Genomic DNA, 18,473 nt, shown 5'->3' on the forward strand with positions numbered 1-18,473 from the left:
GGGGGGGGGGACCCTGCGATGGACTAGCATCCCATAGAAGTTTCGCGGTGTGAGGGTGAATGAGAAATCGCATGAAACTTTCTGCGCATTCTGCCAGTTCTGTTGTTGCTTAGCATTTATCAGTGGGAACTGTTTGGGAACATCATTGACTGAATGTGATCCCAGCCATCGTCATTGTGGTCAATGACCTTAAAGTTAGCGTGAACTGCGTTTATAACTGTGGATGGAGTGAACTGACAATGTAACTTTGAAGTCATTGACCTTAATGACAATTGGTCGCTATTAGCATTTCTCGAGACTTACTACATCAAGATCTTTAAGCCTTGTACAGATGACGGGATTAGCTTGCGTAGCAGATGTTTCCTTTCCATTTTCCAGGGAGAGAACGAACAAGTGAGCGAGCAAACGAGCGCCCCTGCGGTGCGAAAAAATGTGGAGAAGTGGGGAAGGGGCGAGCAAAATAAAAGGAGAAGTGGGAGAAAGTAGACAGGAAAGGAATCTTGCCCCACTCCCTCTCCTTGCTTTTTATGATTTTTTCGCACTCGCTCGCAGTTTCGTTCCCTTCCTTATGGTTTTGCCCAAACCATAAATAACACAACAATAAATGCCTGAGGGAAATTGCAACTATAAGAAATTGCGTGAAAAGAAATATTACGTTCATTATACCTAACAGATCGTTTTCGCTGTCACGAAACGAAAAAATAAATCGAAAACTGTTCAATGGATGTAGTCAAGAATTTGTAATGCTTTAGGAGATTGACAAAGAAGACACTTCTCCAAGTTTTAGGACTCTGCGTTTTCCCAAACTTCAGATATTCGTCGAAATGTTTTGCAGTGTGGTCCACCAATATGACGGCCAGAAAATAGTGTAAACATCTTGAACTTACTTTTGCCATCTAGTCGACTCATTTTTCTGACCTGAACTAACAAACATTTACACAAGCACTTTTCCTAATACTTTAACTCCTAAATAAGCTAAAAATCACTTGATAAGTGTATCTGTTTCGACAAACGAGATCGAAGCTTTATGTCACGCACCGCCATAACTCTTAAATTCAAAATGCGCTGTTTTCCAAACGAAGCTTGCTATTGAGCTGAAAAGTTGTAAACAGATATAAATTTAGATTCCGTTATGCCTGATGAAGATAAAAACGTTTGTGGCCCTTATGTTTGGATTTTGGGATGACGTCACATGAAAACGATCTACCGGTTTCAGCGGCATATCAGGCGAGTTTGGTCGAGCCATGGTTCATATTTTGGCGAGCCGAAGTCGAGCCAACATACCCATGGTGAGACCATGGCGAGACCGTGCCAAAATTCAGCCAAGTGAGCACGATATCGTAGCCATATCAGGTCAGTGACCTGATATGTAAACACGGGACAGTAGACACGGTACGGGACACTATGGGACAGTAGACACAGCTTCTGATTGGTTAATTGTAAATTTGGGTACGATCATGCATGGGATCGGGCTGTAACAGAAGTCGGTGGGAATCGTTTATCGTTTAAACGTTTAATTCTTATTACACTGAAACGTGGCTAAGGATCTATGACATGCCTTAGAGAGCGAATAATTTTTTGACAGACTGTTTAAAGATGTCAATGACTATATCTACATGGCTGAAACTCGACGAGAACCGACGGACTATTATGTTAGTTCCTGTCCCAGAGAAATATAGCATTTTTCTGGAGCAAATTCGTTATCACGGCACAAACTTGAAATATTTTCTTAACAAACACGATTTCGTTTTACTCTAATAGCAATAACGGTAAAGAAAGAGTTTATACGAATTTTTGTGTTATTGATATTCATTTTTCACCAGTGAGATTCACAACTGTGCTCTTGCATAGTTTTTAGGTTTCTATCGTCAGAAACACATCCAGTGTCTATAATTTAATGCACTCCTCATCTTGTTTGGCATTTATCAAATGCCAGGAAACTCCGCCTCAAAAAGCATGCTTCGTTGGCATCTCTAAAAAAATATAAATTTAAAATCTGTGTTCATCAAGATATCAAAGAGACGTTTGAGTCATATCGTCCGATTTGTCAATAACATCAACAACGTGTCTTCCTTTCGATAAAGGTGTTTCGCACTGAATAGCTTTCATAGTTCTCCTCAGAGATGAAGTCCTTGACAATCTGCAGGGGGAGGGTGGGGGCTCCAATATTCCAAGGAAACCAGAGGATTGTTCCATAGGTCCTTTAAGTCGTCTGAATGAACGCCGGTGACGATGTGGTGTGCGGCGTGCACATCCGATAAGCCAGTAGGTTTTCACTGTTCCTTTACCCTAAAAACAAGAAAGAAAAAGATAGAGAATCCATAACGTTCTCATTGAAAACATCCCTAGGCTGCGAGGAGTATGGGAGAGACTAACAGCAGGCACTTGGATGAGGTAGCTTCTCGACCATGTTTAGCAAATGAAAGGCAGAAAGAACGGCGAAGATATGACACATCGGGCTTTTTCAATACGTACCAAAGAGTTTGTTAAAATATCTAGCTAGAGACGAACCAAACAAGAAAACAAAACAAAACAAAACAAAACAAAACAAACAACAAACAAACAAACAAAATTAACAGAATAATCTATCAGAGATACATGAACCTGTCAGTTGATCAGAATGATGTCCTTTTCTCGGTATTGGAGTAAAACAGGCTCGCTTACAGGAAGTCTTGCATGGCACATGGTCAATGTTAGTGCACATGTCCCGTACACAAAGTAAAATGATATTCTTCCGATTACTTACTTTTAAGAACACTTCCCCTCGTTCTTCGATCATAAAGCCTCCTAGTGTTTCAAGAATTGACTTCGTAGCTTCACTGATATGAATTTTCAAACCTGAAAAATTTATCGTGCATCGAAAATGTTAAGAGGGCTGAAAAACATCGATACAGTGCCAAAACATGAAAGCGTGCATGGACGAAACATTAGGGAGAGTTAAGGCCCTTTATTGGTTGCTGAAAGAAAAGACAACAACATCTACGGGATTAATTACTAAATCACTGATTCTTTCCTTATTAGTTATAGTGGTTTTCAATTGAATGCCGTACGATCAAACACAAGCGACACAGACAATTCAATGAACCAATCATAACTTGAATCAAGTACAGTAGCCGTCACAAAGCGCAGAAAAGAGTGTGCGAGCGAGCCAGGATTGGTTTTGGTTTTACTTCTGATTGGATGATAAAGTGGTACGAGCGCTTTAAGCCAATCTCTTAGCGTAGAAATTAAATGCAAGCCAAAGCAAACGCGAATTACGTTCGACACTCAAGTAAAACCGCGCTAAGCTAAGCGCAGTATCAACGATCCAGTTGTTATTGTGTTTTTACGTATTGTAAGTTGTGAAAGGTAAATGTTTAATGCCAATGATTTATTGTTAGGACATCCTAAGTTGCGTAACGGAATACTTTTTTGGTTACTGCTGTTATTGTAAAAGTGTAGTATTTTGTCAAGTAAGTAAATTGTGTGGTTGTATGATTGTCAGTGTGCTATAAGCAATTCAATTAAAAAAATATGTACATCTTATCGAAGATCGTTACCCTCTCCAGTGGATTCCATTCTAGAGGCTGTGTTGACAGTATCACCAAATAAACAGTAACGAGGCATAGTGCTGCCCACCACGCCTGCGACCACAGGACCTACCAACAATATTAATAGAAATCATTGTCACAATATTGCAACGTTTTCCTTGCCTCTACGTCAATTGATTCGAGGAAGTAGAGGTCAAGCTGAGTAGTTCAAAGAAGAAATCTGTGGGTGGTTCAGTATGCCAACATGTCAAAAACGAGAGTCATTGTTTCACCACATTTCAAAACACTGAGCGAAGTATCATTGACGAACTTCAAGGTTTTTGGAAATCTGATAAAACAGTGTCGAGTATCCTCCACCCTACCACTATCTGGATTTGTTCTCGGTAGCCCCGAGTTCAACTCCGCGAGTTCCGTTTCTCCTCCTCTCGGTAACCCCGCGTTCAACCCCTAGACCGCGCTGTGTAACTAGCCAACTGGTCAGCTTCCCAACAGCTGGGATTTCTAATACTTTATGTTCTATTGGCAATATTTGTTTAATTATTTAAAGTGTCCCTAATTAGCACAACAGAGTTAAATACACTTGACACTTGATCAGAAAGTAATTTATTTTATTTATTTATTTATTTATTTATTTATTTATTTATTTATTTATTTATTCATTTATTTTATACATCTTCTCAATCGAACTAAAACTAAGAAAAGAAGTGACATAAAATCGTGAGATTGTTTATTATATTAAAATACAACAATGATTTCCCTAAAGCTCTTTAAACTCAATGAACTATTGACGAGTTCTGACGGTGATTTTGATGTCACAGAGTGAGACAGAGTGCAATAACGCTGATCAAACCGTGAGTGTAGATTCTCCCCACTTGTGCTATATAAAAATTATAGAAACCAGTTGGAGGAATTTTTATTTCGACCTGTCAAGTCCAGGAGACTTCACGTGGACTTACCGCTATGTATACCAACACGCAATTCAATTTTATGATCAGGTCTATGTGGAACTTTGAAATCCTGTTTAACTCCTTCGATCAGATGAAGGGCCATGCCTGCTATCTCAGCAGCATGATTGTGACCGTTTCTGATTGGTAGCCCTGACACAACCATGTATGCGTCACCAATTGTCTCCACCTAAAAAAACCGAGTTGAGGTAATTGTAACACATGTGGTCCCACCCAAGCATGAAAAATGAATCATTGATCAAATAACACACTGAAACAATCGTTTGATCTGCGAACTACCAGTCTGTTTGTTTGTTTATTCTTCGCTCTTTATTAAGTAAATAAATTGTCGATCAAATGAGAAGAAAATTATGATAAAGCATATTAGTCTAAGAATGCATTGTAAAAACGAAGTGGACATCTTACCTTATACACGTCAAACTCTCGTATGATGTCATCAAACAATGTGTACAGGGCATTCAAAAACGTCACAACCTTACAAAAGACAAAACAAAGGAAATTGTAACTTCTGGATCACACCGAAATAATCAGTCAATCAATCAATCAATCAATCAATCAATCACTCAATCAGTCAGTCAATCAATTAATCAGTCAATTAATCAAACAGTCAGTCAGTTAGTAAGTTAGTCAGTCAATCGATCGATCAGTCAAGCGATCAATAAACCTTCTGTTCAGCCGTCCGTCAGGCACTGTCAGTCAGTCGGTCGTTCAGAAATCAATCAATCATTCAGTCGACTATGGTTCAAAGTCTTGTTATCTCACACTATCAACTAGTTTTTAAAGGCTGACCAAAGCGACCATTTTAACCAACTCGTACACTGTTCACTCCAGAAGCCCGCACACTCGCGATCGCCCTCGAACCATGAATAGTCTAACAAACAGGAGAACCGCCACAACCACGACAAAAACGACCTATTGTAATCTCACAACATCCTGCCCATACCTGCATTGGTGTACTGTCTGAAGACAGTTGGGTAAATCCCACAATGTCACTGAAGTAAATTGAAACCTCGTGAAAACTCTCCGCCTCCACTGCTTTACCCCTTTTAAGCTGCTCTGCAACGGGGCTGAAAAGAAAAACGTATGAATTTGTCACTTTATAGTTCAGTACACGTAAAAAAAAGATCACAACCCACTTGTCTAAAGAGAAGATAACCTAATCAAATGGATAAATCGTTAGTGCGAAATTAAATGAAATCTATTTTTTCGCCGGGCTGGCGCGCGCCATGAAGCAGAACACTCATTAGCCACAAATATGGCGTCTGTGACCGTGTTTTTTAAGAGAAGACTGCAACTGAGTATACGCCTGTCAATAAAAACCTCCGAGCGGTCCTGGGATCAGTCCAAAGGCGCCAAATCTCGAATGTACTGAAAGTTCACAGTTTTCCCGTCAGTTTGGTACCAAACATGCAATACTTTCTTCGATAATCGCTTAGAGAGAGACTGCCGAGGAAAAAGTAAAAGAGATGGTAAGGTTTTTTGTCGTTCGTATCGTATTTTTGGCCCGGATAGTTTTTTAAGCATTTCTACTTATCCGAGGAATTTTGCTACGAAGAGAAACTTCAAGACCTTGACAGAAACTCTATGATTTTTGCTTTCGTAATTTGGCTTTCTTTTCTCAGTTTTTTATGAGTTAATTTCGAGGATGCCGCGCAGAAAGAACACGCGCTTTAACGTGGCTCAATTCATGAAAGCCTGGAAGGTTGCAAGAGAGAAAGCTGTGAGTGAAAATCGCGAGCCATAGGCAGAGTACAAAATAGTCCAACGAACCCAGGAAAAGGTGAGATGATATATTTAATTTGTCCTTTTTAAGTAATTCAGTATTGGTGCTTTGTTAAAGTTTCATATTTCGAATATTCGAGAATTTTGTAAGACACCATTATAGGCAAGTGGTGGGAGTGCATGTACCGGGAGGCTTGCAATTCAGTTTGACATTATAAACAAGGTAATGGTTTGTGCATCGCTGCTGTACCTCCCTACACAAACGTTTGTAAATACTCCCCCACCAGCTTTTTGTGTGTCTGAACCCTAAATTAACAACAACAACAACAATAATGATAATCTTTATTTTCTTTCATTTTGAAAATTACAGGTTATTTGGCCCGCAGATAGCAAGTGCTAATCTAGGTGGGTCATTAATCGCTTATTCTAGATTAATTAAATAAAAATAAAAACAATTAATTTAAGATAAAAAGATGTGAATAACAATTAAAATTAAACTGTATGACAGTAAAAATTAACCAATCAGTGCTTAAGAAATAACTTGTTGTATAATTAATGCTTTCAGTTGGCCACAGTCAGAGAACGATGCAAGGACATAACAAGTGAACTAGAAAATATTCCTGTTGAGTATATTCTTGATTCTTCATTGTGGTTGTTTTGCCAGTAAGTATGCAACAAAAATTGCTGGGTACAACTTCTGACTAAGTCTGTAGGTTTGCATTATTCAGTGGCTGGATGATATTTAATTTTATGCCAATTTTTGATAATAACATTAAGAGAAAAAAATATTTTTGCAAGTTTAATTTCGGTGAACTAGCCACTTGACACAGAGCCAGTGCCAGAATGACAGCCAGTGCCAGACAGCGCAGTGCCTGGGCAAGAAACCTGAGCGTGTGCCTGTGTTCACCTGGTTGGTCAAAGACTGTCATAAATGACAGTGTTTCTAAACTATAAACATCAGAATATCAAATGTAAGATGTGGCTAAATACAATTGTTGTGTTGAGATCTATTTTGTTGACAATTTTAGTATCATCCAACCATATCTAATTAAAATGAATGTGTTACTGCCCAGTGTCTAGTTGAGCAATACCGTAAAACCCCACGTTAAAGCCCTCATGGATATAAGCTCCCACCGGTTAAAAGCCTACCCAAAATGCCTCATTTTTTGCAAGTTAATTTTGGTGAACTAGCCACTTAACACAGAGCCAGTGCCAGACAGCGCAGTGCCTGGGCAAGAAACCTGAGCGTGTGCCTGTGTTCATCTGGTTGGTCAAAGACTGTCATAAATGACAGTGTCTCTAAATTATAAACATCAGAATATCAAATGCAAGATTTGGCTAAATACAATTGTTGTGTTCAGATCTACTTTGTGTACAATTTTAGTATCATCCAACCATATCTAATTTAAATGAATGTGTTACTACCCAGTGTCTAGTTTAGTAATACCATAAAATCCCACAAAAAAGTTCCCAGGATATAAGCCCCCACCCCCCACCCTGGATATAAGCCCCCACCAGTTAAAAGCCCAGCCAAACTGCCTTATGAAGTTATATAAGCCCAGGGCTTTAACGTGAGATTTTATATATTTTTAGTCACAGGGTTAAGTATCTCAGACACAAACAAGAAGCCCCACTGTACTTGTAAAAGGGGAATCATTACTGGGACCAAGAACTGCAAGGAGAAGAAGGCATGAGACCACTGAAGCTGCCGCCAATGTTCATGAGGAAGCACAAATGAACATTCTTCAGCCACTTTCGATGGATTGTTTGACACTTTGCAGAAAAGATGCAGATTAGATACTTTAACAAAATATGTGTCAGGGAACAAGCAGCTGACTAACAAAGTAGTTTCTAAAGAGTATAAGAAGAGTGTATTAGAATTTCAAAAGTCAGATGACAACACTGTAAGAAGTATTGCAACATATTATGCAAGTGGTGTAATGGGAAAACGAAAGAACAAAAGTGTTAGACTGGTGCTTTCAATCAAATCATATGAAAGTAAACCAGGAAAAAGAACAAGCATTTCAATTTTTCAAGGCTGTAAGGTTCCAAAGCTGCTCACTTATAGTGACCTTCTAGAACAATTAAAAAAGATTGATATTGGGACAGTTCATGAAATTGACCCAGACCATCTAGAAGGCTTAGAAACTGAAAACCCAGAGAATGGTGCATACAGAGACTTAAGACAATACCTTCCAATGCTTGCCAAATTTTATCTTTCTGAGAATAGCAAAGAAAGCTTGAAAGTCTTTGCAGAATCAACAGACACTTTTCAAATTGCTCTTGGTGATGACGGATGCCCATTTGGCAAAAATGAAAGTGCAAAGTCTTTCTTGGTCAGTTTCCTTAATGTTGGAAGAAGGGTGGCATCCAGTTATGATAACTTTCTAATTTTTGGTGCCAACTGTGTTGAAAGCTCTCCTGTTACAAAGAAATATGTGAGGTCATTATTACCTCAACTTGCAGGGTTAGAAAGAGCCGAATGTGAATTTGAAGGCATTAAATGTAGGTTTAAGCTGGAGGAGTTGCCAAATGACATGAAGATGCTTGCCATATTGGCAGGTGAATTAACTATTAGTGCTAAGTATTTCTCACCCTTTGCAAATGTTTCATTAGCTGATTGTAGGGATGTGAAGGGTACATTTGGAACTAAAAGTTCAAACAGGTGGAAGCCATGGAATTACCAGCAAAGAGTAAATGTTGCCGACAAGGTTAATGCATTAAGAAGAGTAGCAGTAGAAAAAATTTCTGAGAAAACAAAGAGATCTAAAATTATAGATTACATTGCCAAGCAAAATAGTAGACAGGAATTTTTGCCTGTCTTAGGTTCTTACATTGATAAAGCTCATGTGGAACCCCTTCATCTAAAGAACAATGCTTGGCAGTACTTCTTTAAAGCAGTTTTGGCAGAAGCTATAAGAAAATCTAAGCTGCCAGCTGGTTGTAAAAAGTTTTCAGAGCTCCCAACTGAGAGCCCTGTTGCACAGGTAATTACAGCTTTACAAACAGAAGTAAAGACCAAGCACCCTAGATTTACTGGAAATGATTCCCGCTGTTTTTGTCATAACTTTATGAGGTTAATCAAGTGGCTAAGTTGTGAAAGTGACTCTAGGAAAGAATGTGAAACAGTTCTTGCTTTAGCTTAGTTCGGTGTGAGGTTGAGGGACTGTGTTTCTCTTTTTAATAGATTTGAGATAACATTAGGCCGGATTGATCAGCTTTCTATTGCTTGCCATGAGTATTTTAAAGGAAATTCATTGTCATTGCCAAGTTCTGTAAATCCTACTGTCTGGACATTGGGTCACATTGTCCCCGCTCATTGTCATCAAGTGCTTTAAAAGTATGGCCAGGGGTTGGGGATGGTAACAATGGATGGGCAAGAAGCAAAGCATATCCTTCTGAAAATAATTAAGTGAAAACACAACATATCAAAACAGATAAGTTGAAATATTTAGACACGAATAAAAATCGTGTGATGCTGATTTGGCTGCCTTTGCACGGTTTTCAGCAGCCAGAAGCTGCAAGCAAAAATGTAGCCTACATCCCAGAAAGGGTATTCAGTGATCCATCTTATTGCTATTGTGGTCTGCTAAAGGCATCTCCTGAGGAAGCTAATTGCTTTTTCTGTGGAGACGCAATCTGGAAACTTATTGAGCAAAGTGTAAAGGACGGAAAGATCGCTCCACAGCTTTTGTAATTAATCTTAAATCTGTACACAGTCTAACTGACTTTAAGTTACATTATATCATATTATCAGCAGCTACGAATTTTCAGATAGTGTACTCACAGGAGCAGCTATAGGAACTTTAAGATAGTGTACTTATTAGCAGCAGCCAGGAAGGTCAAGTTAGTGTACTTATTAGCAACAGCTATAGGAACTTTAAGATACACTGTAGTGTTAGTACTTATTAGCAGCAGCTAGGAACCTTAAGATAGTGATAGTACTTATTAGCAGCAGCTAAGAACTTAAAAGATGATGTCCAGTCCATATTGTGCATTCTCGCGAGTTTGCGTTTTTTGTACTGTTTTGCTTCATGAAAGACATCACAAAATGTAAACATTTTGCAATACTTACATGAAGTAAATTCAAAGTTTCAAAACAACCACCATTATGGATGCAAAGCAGCAGAAGCTTTAGGCTTCGTTCTTTCTTATATCACTCGATGAAACAACTTTCCAGCTGTAAAAATCAATGAAGCTGTTGGAAAAAGAATTTGAAAGGCCTCAAAGATAAGGTATAGCTTCGTTTTCGACACATCCCAAAGTTATAATCTATTGTGACCGAGAGAACAGACTGATTCGAGATTTTGCCAAGTTATCCGAGCTAAGCAGTACCCTGGTCCCAGAGGCCGTTTTTCTTGATGTTTCTCTTGAGATAAAGTAACTGTCAAGTTTGTCGCGCACTCAGATGACATTTTAATTTATGCGTTACAGAAATGAGAGCAATTTAGCTTAGTGTATATTCTTTCCCTGAAGAAAAAAGGTTTCAGACCAGTGGGTCTTAGTCTTAGACCAGTGGGTCTTTGTTTTAGACCACAGGGTCTTCGTTTTAGACCAGTGGGTCTTCGGTCTTCGGTCTTCATTTTCTACACATCCTATCTGGGAGCTTCTCTTCTTTGTGCGAAACACCATAAGCGGAACCGGCCTTTTTCACACTCTGTAAAATTAAAGAGAAAATTCCCGAGGACATCGCCCGTTTGAACTCCACGGTCCAATTAGTGCGGGTCTTAATTCTTGGACTGAGGCGCCTATGGAGCATCTTTAGCCAAATCTTGACTTCTCCTTCGAGAGGGTCCGAGAAGCGCTGACGCTGGAATTCGTTTAAAAGATTTTTGGCCGAGACGGTGTTTTTCAATAATTGAAGCGAAGGCTGCTTCACTTCTTCTTCAAACAAAAAGAAATTATCGACTTCATTATGTAGAGGACGCGGGGCCTTAGTAGCATTCAAAATAGCATTTTCAGCCGCCATTTTGAAAATCGCTTTGTACTTTTTGTATTTCCGCTGTACAGCGGGCAGCAAAGTTCCCCTTCACAGCGCACGCCAGCCCGCGTGCGCGCGCGCCATGGTCAGAGGGCGGAACGAGAAATATATGGTTCGAGATCGCGAGATATGAAGTCAGTCATATTATAGTTAAGTCTGTTAGAAAATTGAGATAAGGTACTTGATAGAATATAGATACATAGTTATAAATGTTCAAAACGAACAGGTGCCGTATTCGGGCCGCAAAGCTCGTCACACGTCATGCGCCATCTTGCAATTCCGTCAGAAGGTCTTTAGTTTAGAAAAAAAAAAGTTACTATGTTCGATGGGTAGTGATAACGTATCTTTGTTTGAACAGCCGACCCAAAGTCACTCAATGGATTTGACAGTACATCATTACTGAATCAGCCTGAGCCTCCAGTCGTCATCAGACTTAGAAGTTGCTACTAAAGCATGAAAAGCATGCTGACGCTTGGACAATAGAATCCGAAATCCAAGATTTAAATTAAGAAGGATTGACCATAAACAGCAGGGTCTTTGCCTGCATTTAATGGTTCGAGAAAGGTCCCTCAAATAATACGCTTGTCGCGGAATTTAGTTAATCTAATTACTACTTGAGACCTACCGTGGTAATATTTGGTCCAATAAGGCGTCAGTCTTTTTCTTTTCCTCCACCAGTTGAGCTGTTCTTTCACTTACAAGATCCTCCAGATTGTCCGCATATTTCTCCATCATATATACGACATTGTCAAAAATATTAGTTTTCCTACAAGATAAATTGTCAATTAAAAAATGAATTGATGTTCGACTTGTGTCGACAAATTCGACCTTAGTTTAATTTCGATCGCAAAGGCATACATCCCCCAGCTCGTGACGACTAGTCATGTCGTCGATTCGTTCGGTAAGATAATTCAAGCGTGCGTCTGGCCGGGAGGTCCATACAATCGGAGCTTGTCCAAGTTCCCATTTATACCCCTGGGTGGAGAGAGACATCTCAAGGCTAAAAGGCCTTGCCTAAAAATACAACGCAATGACCCTGGTCAGGGTCCGAACCCGGATCGCTTGTCCTGCAGTCCAGTGTGAGCGCTAAACTTTAGACTAACGTACCTCCCTCATGGATAGAGAAAGTTTTATTACATAGGTTTTTATTGTACGCTAGTTAATTAGTTCGTTAGTTAATGTAATGTAATGTTAGTTAATCCAGTCCTGTTAATATACTTAAGTTATTCTTTCTAATTTTTTACACGACTCCTAGGAAGACCATTTTTATGATAAGATTTTCGTGTTTAAATTAAGATTGATTGATTGACCTCCCCTTATCATAATTTACCAGCTAACACAAGGTAGATGGATCTTTGTAAGTCTTTTTCGAGTACTTCTGCTGAAGCTATGCGGGAAACACAAACTCCATGCACATTTTGTTGACACAATTTCACAGGGTCAGTATGATTATTATCCTGCTGTATGACATAACCCGGGTAGAGTTGTTCAAAGCTCCAGGAATAGCGAGAATTTTGATTTCCGTTTTGACTTTTCTCTGAGGTTTCTTGTTTACATTGTTTAATTTGTCCTTCAGTTTTGAGTCTGAATAATCTCAACCAGCACAAAACAGAAGCGGTCAAAATCATGAACAAATGAACACTTCGGTTAACTTTTAATCCTGGGTGAGTGTTCGCCAGTTTTCGAACAACCCTGGTGTTCCAATACTTGACCAGAGCACATGTGACCAGTATCGTTTGGACAGGATAAGGCTATACGGCATTATAAAGACTATCCAAAATGATGTATTACAGAGAAAACAACTTACATGCTATTGTTGCTGAGAATTCTCTGCATGGATTTCTTGATATCGTGAAAATCTGGACGGGCTTCCGGCTTTTCATCCCAACACGATTTCATTAATTCCCTAAGCTCCTCCACTCCTGTGATGAGGTTCACCACCGTGGGACGAAATGGCGGGATTTCGCGTTCTGTTACTTTTTTTATAACTTCTGAAGATGAAAGTGAAGAGAGAAAAAATATTTAATGACAAAAGACAAACGAATAATGAATGAATCATTGAACGGCTGGATAGTTGACTGAGTATCTAAGCACATGTAGGTGATTGACTGGCTGACCAACCGCCTGACTGACCGACCAACCATCGATTGATCAGTCGATCAATAGACTTCTTGATAGATATCCTGACTAACTATCTGCCTCACTGACTGTCTGACCGCCTGACCGTCTGACTGTCTTTCTGCCTGGCTGTCTGACTGGCTGACTGGCTGACGGTCTGAATGTCTGATTGTCTGACTGACTGTCTCACGATTGACTGAGATACCATAGACGTCAATTTTGAGGATCGATGCGTTGATGCATGGCAGCAGACAATCAATTACAGTCAACTCTCACCTTGCGGACACCCCACTATCACGGACTCTTGCTATTACGGACAAAATCCAGATCCCTGGAAAATGCTAGAGAGGTTTGACTCGAAATGACTCCCGTTATTACGGAATCTCGGCATTATTTTGCACAATAGTCCTTGTTTCACAGACATTGTCTATGTTATTTACTGCACGTTAAGGGCACTTTTTATCTCACACTCCGTTACTACGGACTCTCCCCTGTACGGACACTAAACGACGGCCCCGAGCTTGTCCGCTGTAACGAGAGTTGACTGTATTGCACGAGATAGATTGCGCAAAATATCGGGATTTGTCAGTGGCGGGCAGGTCAGTTATTTGCCGAAGCCGAAGTCTTAGGCAAGATGATTGATCTGCAAGACACTGGCAAATCACGATATTTTGCTGTAACCTTGTTCAATAATTGTTTTATCACTTGATCACCAAGTTTGTTTTCATATTTAAATCAATCACTCTCTGAAAGCTCAGGGAAGCGATCTGCCATTTTTCACAAAACTGAGACCGTGATCACAACTACGCATGAGCAGAATATTATTTGCAGCAAAACACGTTTACGCATGATCAGACCATTACTTGTAGGCATGCGCAGTTATTCGCGGGTCGCGCGTGGTGGGCTCTCGGCAAATGAAAAGGAAGAAAAAAAATGCATCGAATAACAATTCCAGTTGTTTTCAACCGTATGACATTTGTTACATTTGTTACATTTGTAAAGGTCTAATATATTACATCTGTTGGAATGGGTGCTAAGGAATCAAAATCCCGCACACTGCCACGTTTGAAAATGACGCAAAATTTGGCTCACCTTCTGGTTCCATGTAGTTGGCACTGTATGGTCCTTCTCTTGTATGGAATTCTTGCAGGATGATGGCGAAACTGTATACATCTCCTTTTTGTGTTCCATTAACTGGCCGTTCGGTCATTCTAATTATTTCTGGTGCCGTCCATAACAAATCTGAAAATTTAAAAAGTGCATGGCGAATCGTGCAAAATGAATAATTAGTTATGGCCGAATTATTGGCATCATATAAAGTTGTGTACATAGCTGAAATGATATTTCATGTCTTAAACTTTTTCTCCGCACTTCAAATATATAATCTTTCATATCTTTACCATCTAAGAGTATGCTACGAGTTCCCAGAGCACTGCACCGGTATCGTAATGGTAATAGGTTCGAATCCCGTTCAAGCGTAAACTTTTTCAGGTTTTTTTTCTCATCTGCTTAAGTTGTTTCCATAACTGCGATGGTCATTCTTGTCTCAAAATCTTCCTCCGCAGCTCAAATATTTGATCTTTAATATATCCAATTTCACTACAACAATCAGTTTAATTTCTGCCTTAATTTTACAGTGCCACTACTCGAACCGGGTCACTTGGAAAAGGGTTAACCAATCAGAAGGATAGCTAACTTTTTCTTAGATAAACCAATAACATTAAAGAATACAAGCAATAGTTTTATAACAAAATTGGAAACCTAATAAAAGTGTAAACTGTTGAGGACCTATCAAAAAATTTTGCCACTTGTTGATTGATTAGTTTTGATCCTAAATGTTTGTGCATTTTTCAACGGTTTCGGTTTAGTTATCGCGAAAGGAGTTTTCGACCTAGATTTTTCGAGTGAAATTTATAATTATGGAAATTCACCTTCAGGGACTGAAACTGTACAGTGTATATAACACAGAGGAGTCGATAGTATTCACGTATTCATGTTATATCAAACGAACCCTTACATGGGTTCACAAAAACGACAATACTCCATAGTTCTCAGTTTAAGTTCTGATTAATTGGTTAGTTTTCTTCTAGGTGACTCGGTTTAAGTTGTCGCAATGTAAAAACCATGATTAAAGGAGTTTCTTTCTGATAATAGTTAAGCTAAAAAGAATAGCAACCACCACAACGACAACAACAAACAGTCACATGACATCTCTTCGGAAGTCCTTTCACTCCAACAGCTCCATAAAAACAATACTGTATGCCTACCTTGGTAGTAAGATTCAGTATATTTGTAGCTTTTTCTTCGTCCTGATCGAAACGTTGGCAGACCATAGTCCGCGATTTTTAACACCCAGCGGCTATCCACCAGGCAGTTGGACGATTTGAGGCTTCCATGTGATTTGATATCTGTGCTGTGAAGATGAGCCATGCCCTAGAAACAGCAGCACAAAATCACAATGGCAACAAAGAGTACAAGGAAAAACTACGACAAAAATCTATTGAAATTTTCAGAAAATTCCTACATATTTTAGTCTATTTACCTTAACAATGTCGTTGACCAGTGACGAAATAAACATGTGGTCTAACTTAACATCTTTATTCTCCAGGATTTCCTAAAAGAGAAAAGAGTGAAAGTCAGGGAGTGTTTTATTCAACAGGAACTCGGCAGAAAATGACACTGAAAAAAATTTGTCAGGAAGATACAGACCTGTAGCCAGATTCACGAAGCTCGTTTAGATTAAGATGTCTCTTGAGTATTGTTTGAATAGAGGAGCCTATTGTTGAGTAACAATACTTAGGATGCACCTTAACTTAGGAGGGCCTCGAAGATTGTAGTCTGCGAACGCAGACGTCTTTCGGAGACAAGCGACATCCGGAAGGACGTCTGCGTTCGCAGGCTACGTGCATTGAGCCCCTGTTTGGGAGGGACGAATACTGTTTCAGTATGTAATTTTGGGATAGTTGGTCAACAAAAATGAAATAGGCAGGATGAAGAAATATCTTAGCTGACCATTCCTCAATGGAGCATTTCAGGGTCAATGCCAACAAATTCTTAAACAAATATTAGAGATCAACAAAACATGGTCAAAAATTCCAAATGATAGAAGGGTTGATAAGCCAGCGCAACCGACGAGTTGGACCTGAGTCTACCAAGAACTGATCCTTATGGCTAAACGTAAAGACAGGACTTGAACTCAGGACCTCCGGACTACAACACTAGTTCCCTGAACCACCCGGCCACGCTGCCTCCCCGGCACAACGAATGAGAATCCGGCGGTATTAAATAACTAGACTTACTTGGAGACTGCCTCGAGAGTAGAACTCCGACACAACACAAATGTTTGGAGGATCAACGGTGGCCCCAATGAAGTGTGAAAGGTTATCGTGCCGTATATCAAGCATCTGTGTACAAAATAACATATTATTTCAAATTCTGTTTTACCGGTAAAGGTACGGGTGTCACTTTCACATTATGCTGTTTATACGCAAAGAGGGCGACCAGCCAAATGTATGTAGTTTTTTTAAAACCTATGGTGAGAAAGCCCGCCTGTTGGAGCTTATAAAATGCATATATGCATATAGATATTTTTCACTTTTTTGAAGGAATCTAAAAGTGATCGCGTTATAAAAATCGAAAGAAGAAAAACATGGACATCATTTTTTCTTCACCGCGTTTTAACCTTCTGAAAACGTAAGAGTACACAACCCGTTGGACAAGAAACCGCGCGAGGTGGAGACCTCTGACTAATCAAGCCTTGACGTCAAAACAAGAACGTAGGTTGAGAGATCTTTCCACATCTTTTCAAAATTCGAAACCAAAATTGGAACAAGAGCGCCCCTTAAACGCGTACAGTCTTAAATAAATGTGTGTTGACAGAGGCATTTTGGCAGTTTAGTGTCTTACCCTAGAACAAAACGCTATGAACCCTGACCAAGGGCAAGTTTCTCGAAGGTCCCAAAAAGTTTTCGCAGCCGAAAAGCCGTAGCAAAATCTCAAACCTTATGACTTCAGAGCTGTTTTATGCATAAAACAGAGGTTCTCTTCATACAAGAAGTTTCAGGCGTACACACCTTTCTGTCTTTAAATACCGATTAAATAAAAATGGCTTTGCGGGCACGAAAAGTTTCCGGAACTTTCGAGAAACAGGCCCAGGGCTCAATCCCATATGTCTCTACTCCTGATTAGAGGGAGTTATTATGACAGTGAATGGTCCTGCACAAGGGCTCGAACTCAAACCTCCGAGTCCTAAAACTTGTCTCAGAGCATTCTACACCTGCATAATTTACCTGCTTCATTTCCAAAAGCACGGACCGTGTTAAATCCACATTCTTTGAGCCAACTCGCTTTACAACCACAGAGGTGCCCTAAAGGAAAATGAATAAAACGAGAATATATCGTGCTCAAGTACTAAGATAGAATCATTGAAATAACGCTCAGCTAAGTTGCGCTTCTTTTGCTTCGTCAATTATTTTAATGATTGACATATACCAATTCTGATAACTTGATGCAGAAGTAAGGCAATGTCAAAAACTTAAGGGTATTGGTAATCTTGGCACCTGTTCACTCGAGAACGCGATCATTTTGTAGGCTGAAAATAGACTAAAAACAGTATTTTAACTGCTTGCTATTCAAGAGCTTTAAATTAATTTTACGAATTACCTTGAAAAAACCAAAACGGGTGGAATCCGGTGCACTGTCACCATTTCTAAACGATTCCAACAACGGCGTGTCAAATTCACCTTCCTGTATAAAATCACAAAACGACAAAGAGAACACTTCTGTGAGATAACAGCAGCAATCCAGACTCTATAGGCCTGTCTGTTTTCCAGTTTGTCTGTCTGTCTGTCTGTCTGTCTGTCTGACAGCTCGCTTAATTTTCCTTTCACTTTGATAATTATCTAACGAAATGACTGTCCTTGCGTCCTTCCAATCAAATGTTCCCTCCAGACAATTCTCCCCGCCTGTCCATTGCTCTTCCCGGCCATCTGTCGATACAACTCATCTAATACTTACTTCAACCCATCCGGCCATTTGCTAGACCCTCAACACCGTAGAAACTCCTCGGATCTGACCCCTCACCCTCTGTGTTGACTTCAGCACGCAACCCTCGCCGAGCGGTCCACCCAATCATCACCATAGTTACAACAGACAACC

General features: G+C 39.7%; 1 protein-coding gene and 1 pseudogene across 4 annotated transcripts in view; one reads left to right on the forward strand and one right to left on the reverse strand.

The window, feature by feature from the left end:
• The window catches only part of LOC145488979 (atrial natriuretic peptide receptor 1-like), a 50,840-nt gene continuing 32,367 nt past the window's right edge, over positions 1 to 18,473 (reverse strand). For all 4 annotated transcript variants that reach the window (XM_081467854.1, XM_081467852.1, XM_081467851.1 and 1 more), the window contains 14 exons: positions 17,979 to 18,062; positions 17,606 to 17,683; positions 16,616 to 16,720; positions 15,859 to 15,930; positions 15,584 to 15,749; positions 14,409 to 14,558; positions 13,006 to 13,189; positions 11,824 to 11,964; positions 5,439 to 5,562; positions 4,901 to 4,969; positions 4,487 to 4,664; positions 3,540 to 3,638; positions 2,747 to 2,838; positions 1 to 2,289 (listed from right to left, as the gene is read on the reverse strand). In XM_081467854.1, the coding sequence (XP_081323980.1) occupies positions 2,014 to 2,289; positions 2,747 to 2,838; positions 3,540 to 3,638; positions 4,487 to 4,664; positions 4,901 to 4,969; positions 5,439 to 5,562; positions 11,824 to 11,964; positions 13,006 to 13,189; positions 14,409 to 14,558; positions 15,584 to 15,749; positions 15,859 to 15,930; positions 16,616 to 16,720; positions 17,606 to 17,683; positions 17,979 to 18,062 (1,818 nt within the window). In that variant the 3' untranslated portion in view covers positions 1 to 2,013. The remainder of the gene's footprint in view (positions 2,290 to 2,746; positions 2,839 to 3,539; positions 3,639 to 4,486; positions 4,665 to 4,900; positions 4,970 to 5,438; positions 5,563 to 11,823; positions 11,965 to 13,005; positions 13,190 to 14,408; positions 14,559 to 15,583; positions 15,750 to 15,858; positions 15,931 to 16,615; positions 16,721 to 17,605; positions 17,684 to 17,978; positions 18,063 to 18,473) is intronic.
• On the forward strand, positions 5,569 to 10,786 carry LOC145488987 (uncharacterized; annotated as a pseudogene).

Source organism: Orbicella franksi, chromosome 6, assembly GCF_964199315.1.
Source record: "Orbicella franksi chromosome 6, jaOrbFran1.1, whole genome shotgun sequence".
Classification (NCBI taxonomy): Eukaryota; Metazoa; Cnidaria; class Anthozoa; order Scleractinia; family Merulinidae; genus Orbicella; species Orbicella franksi.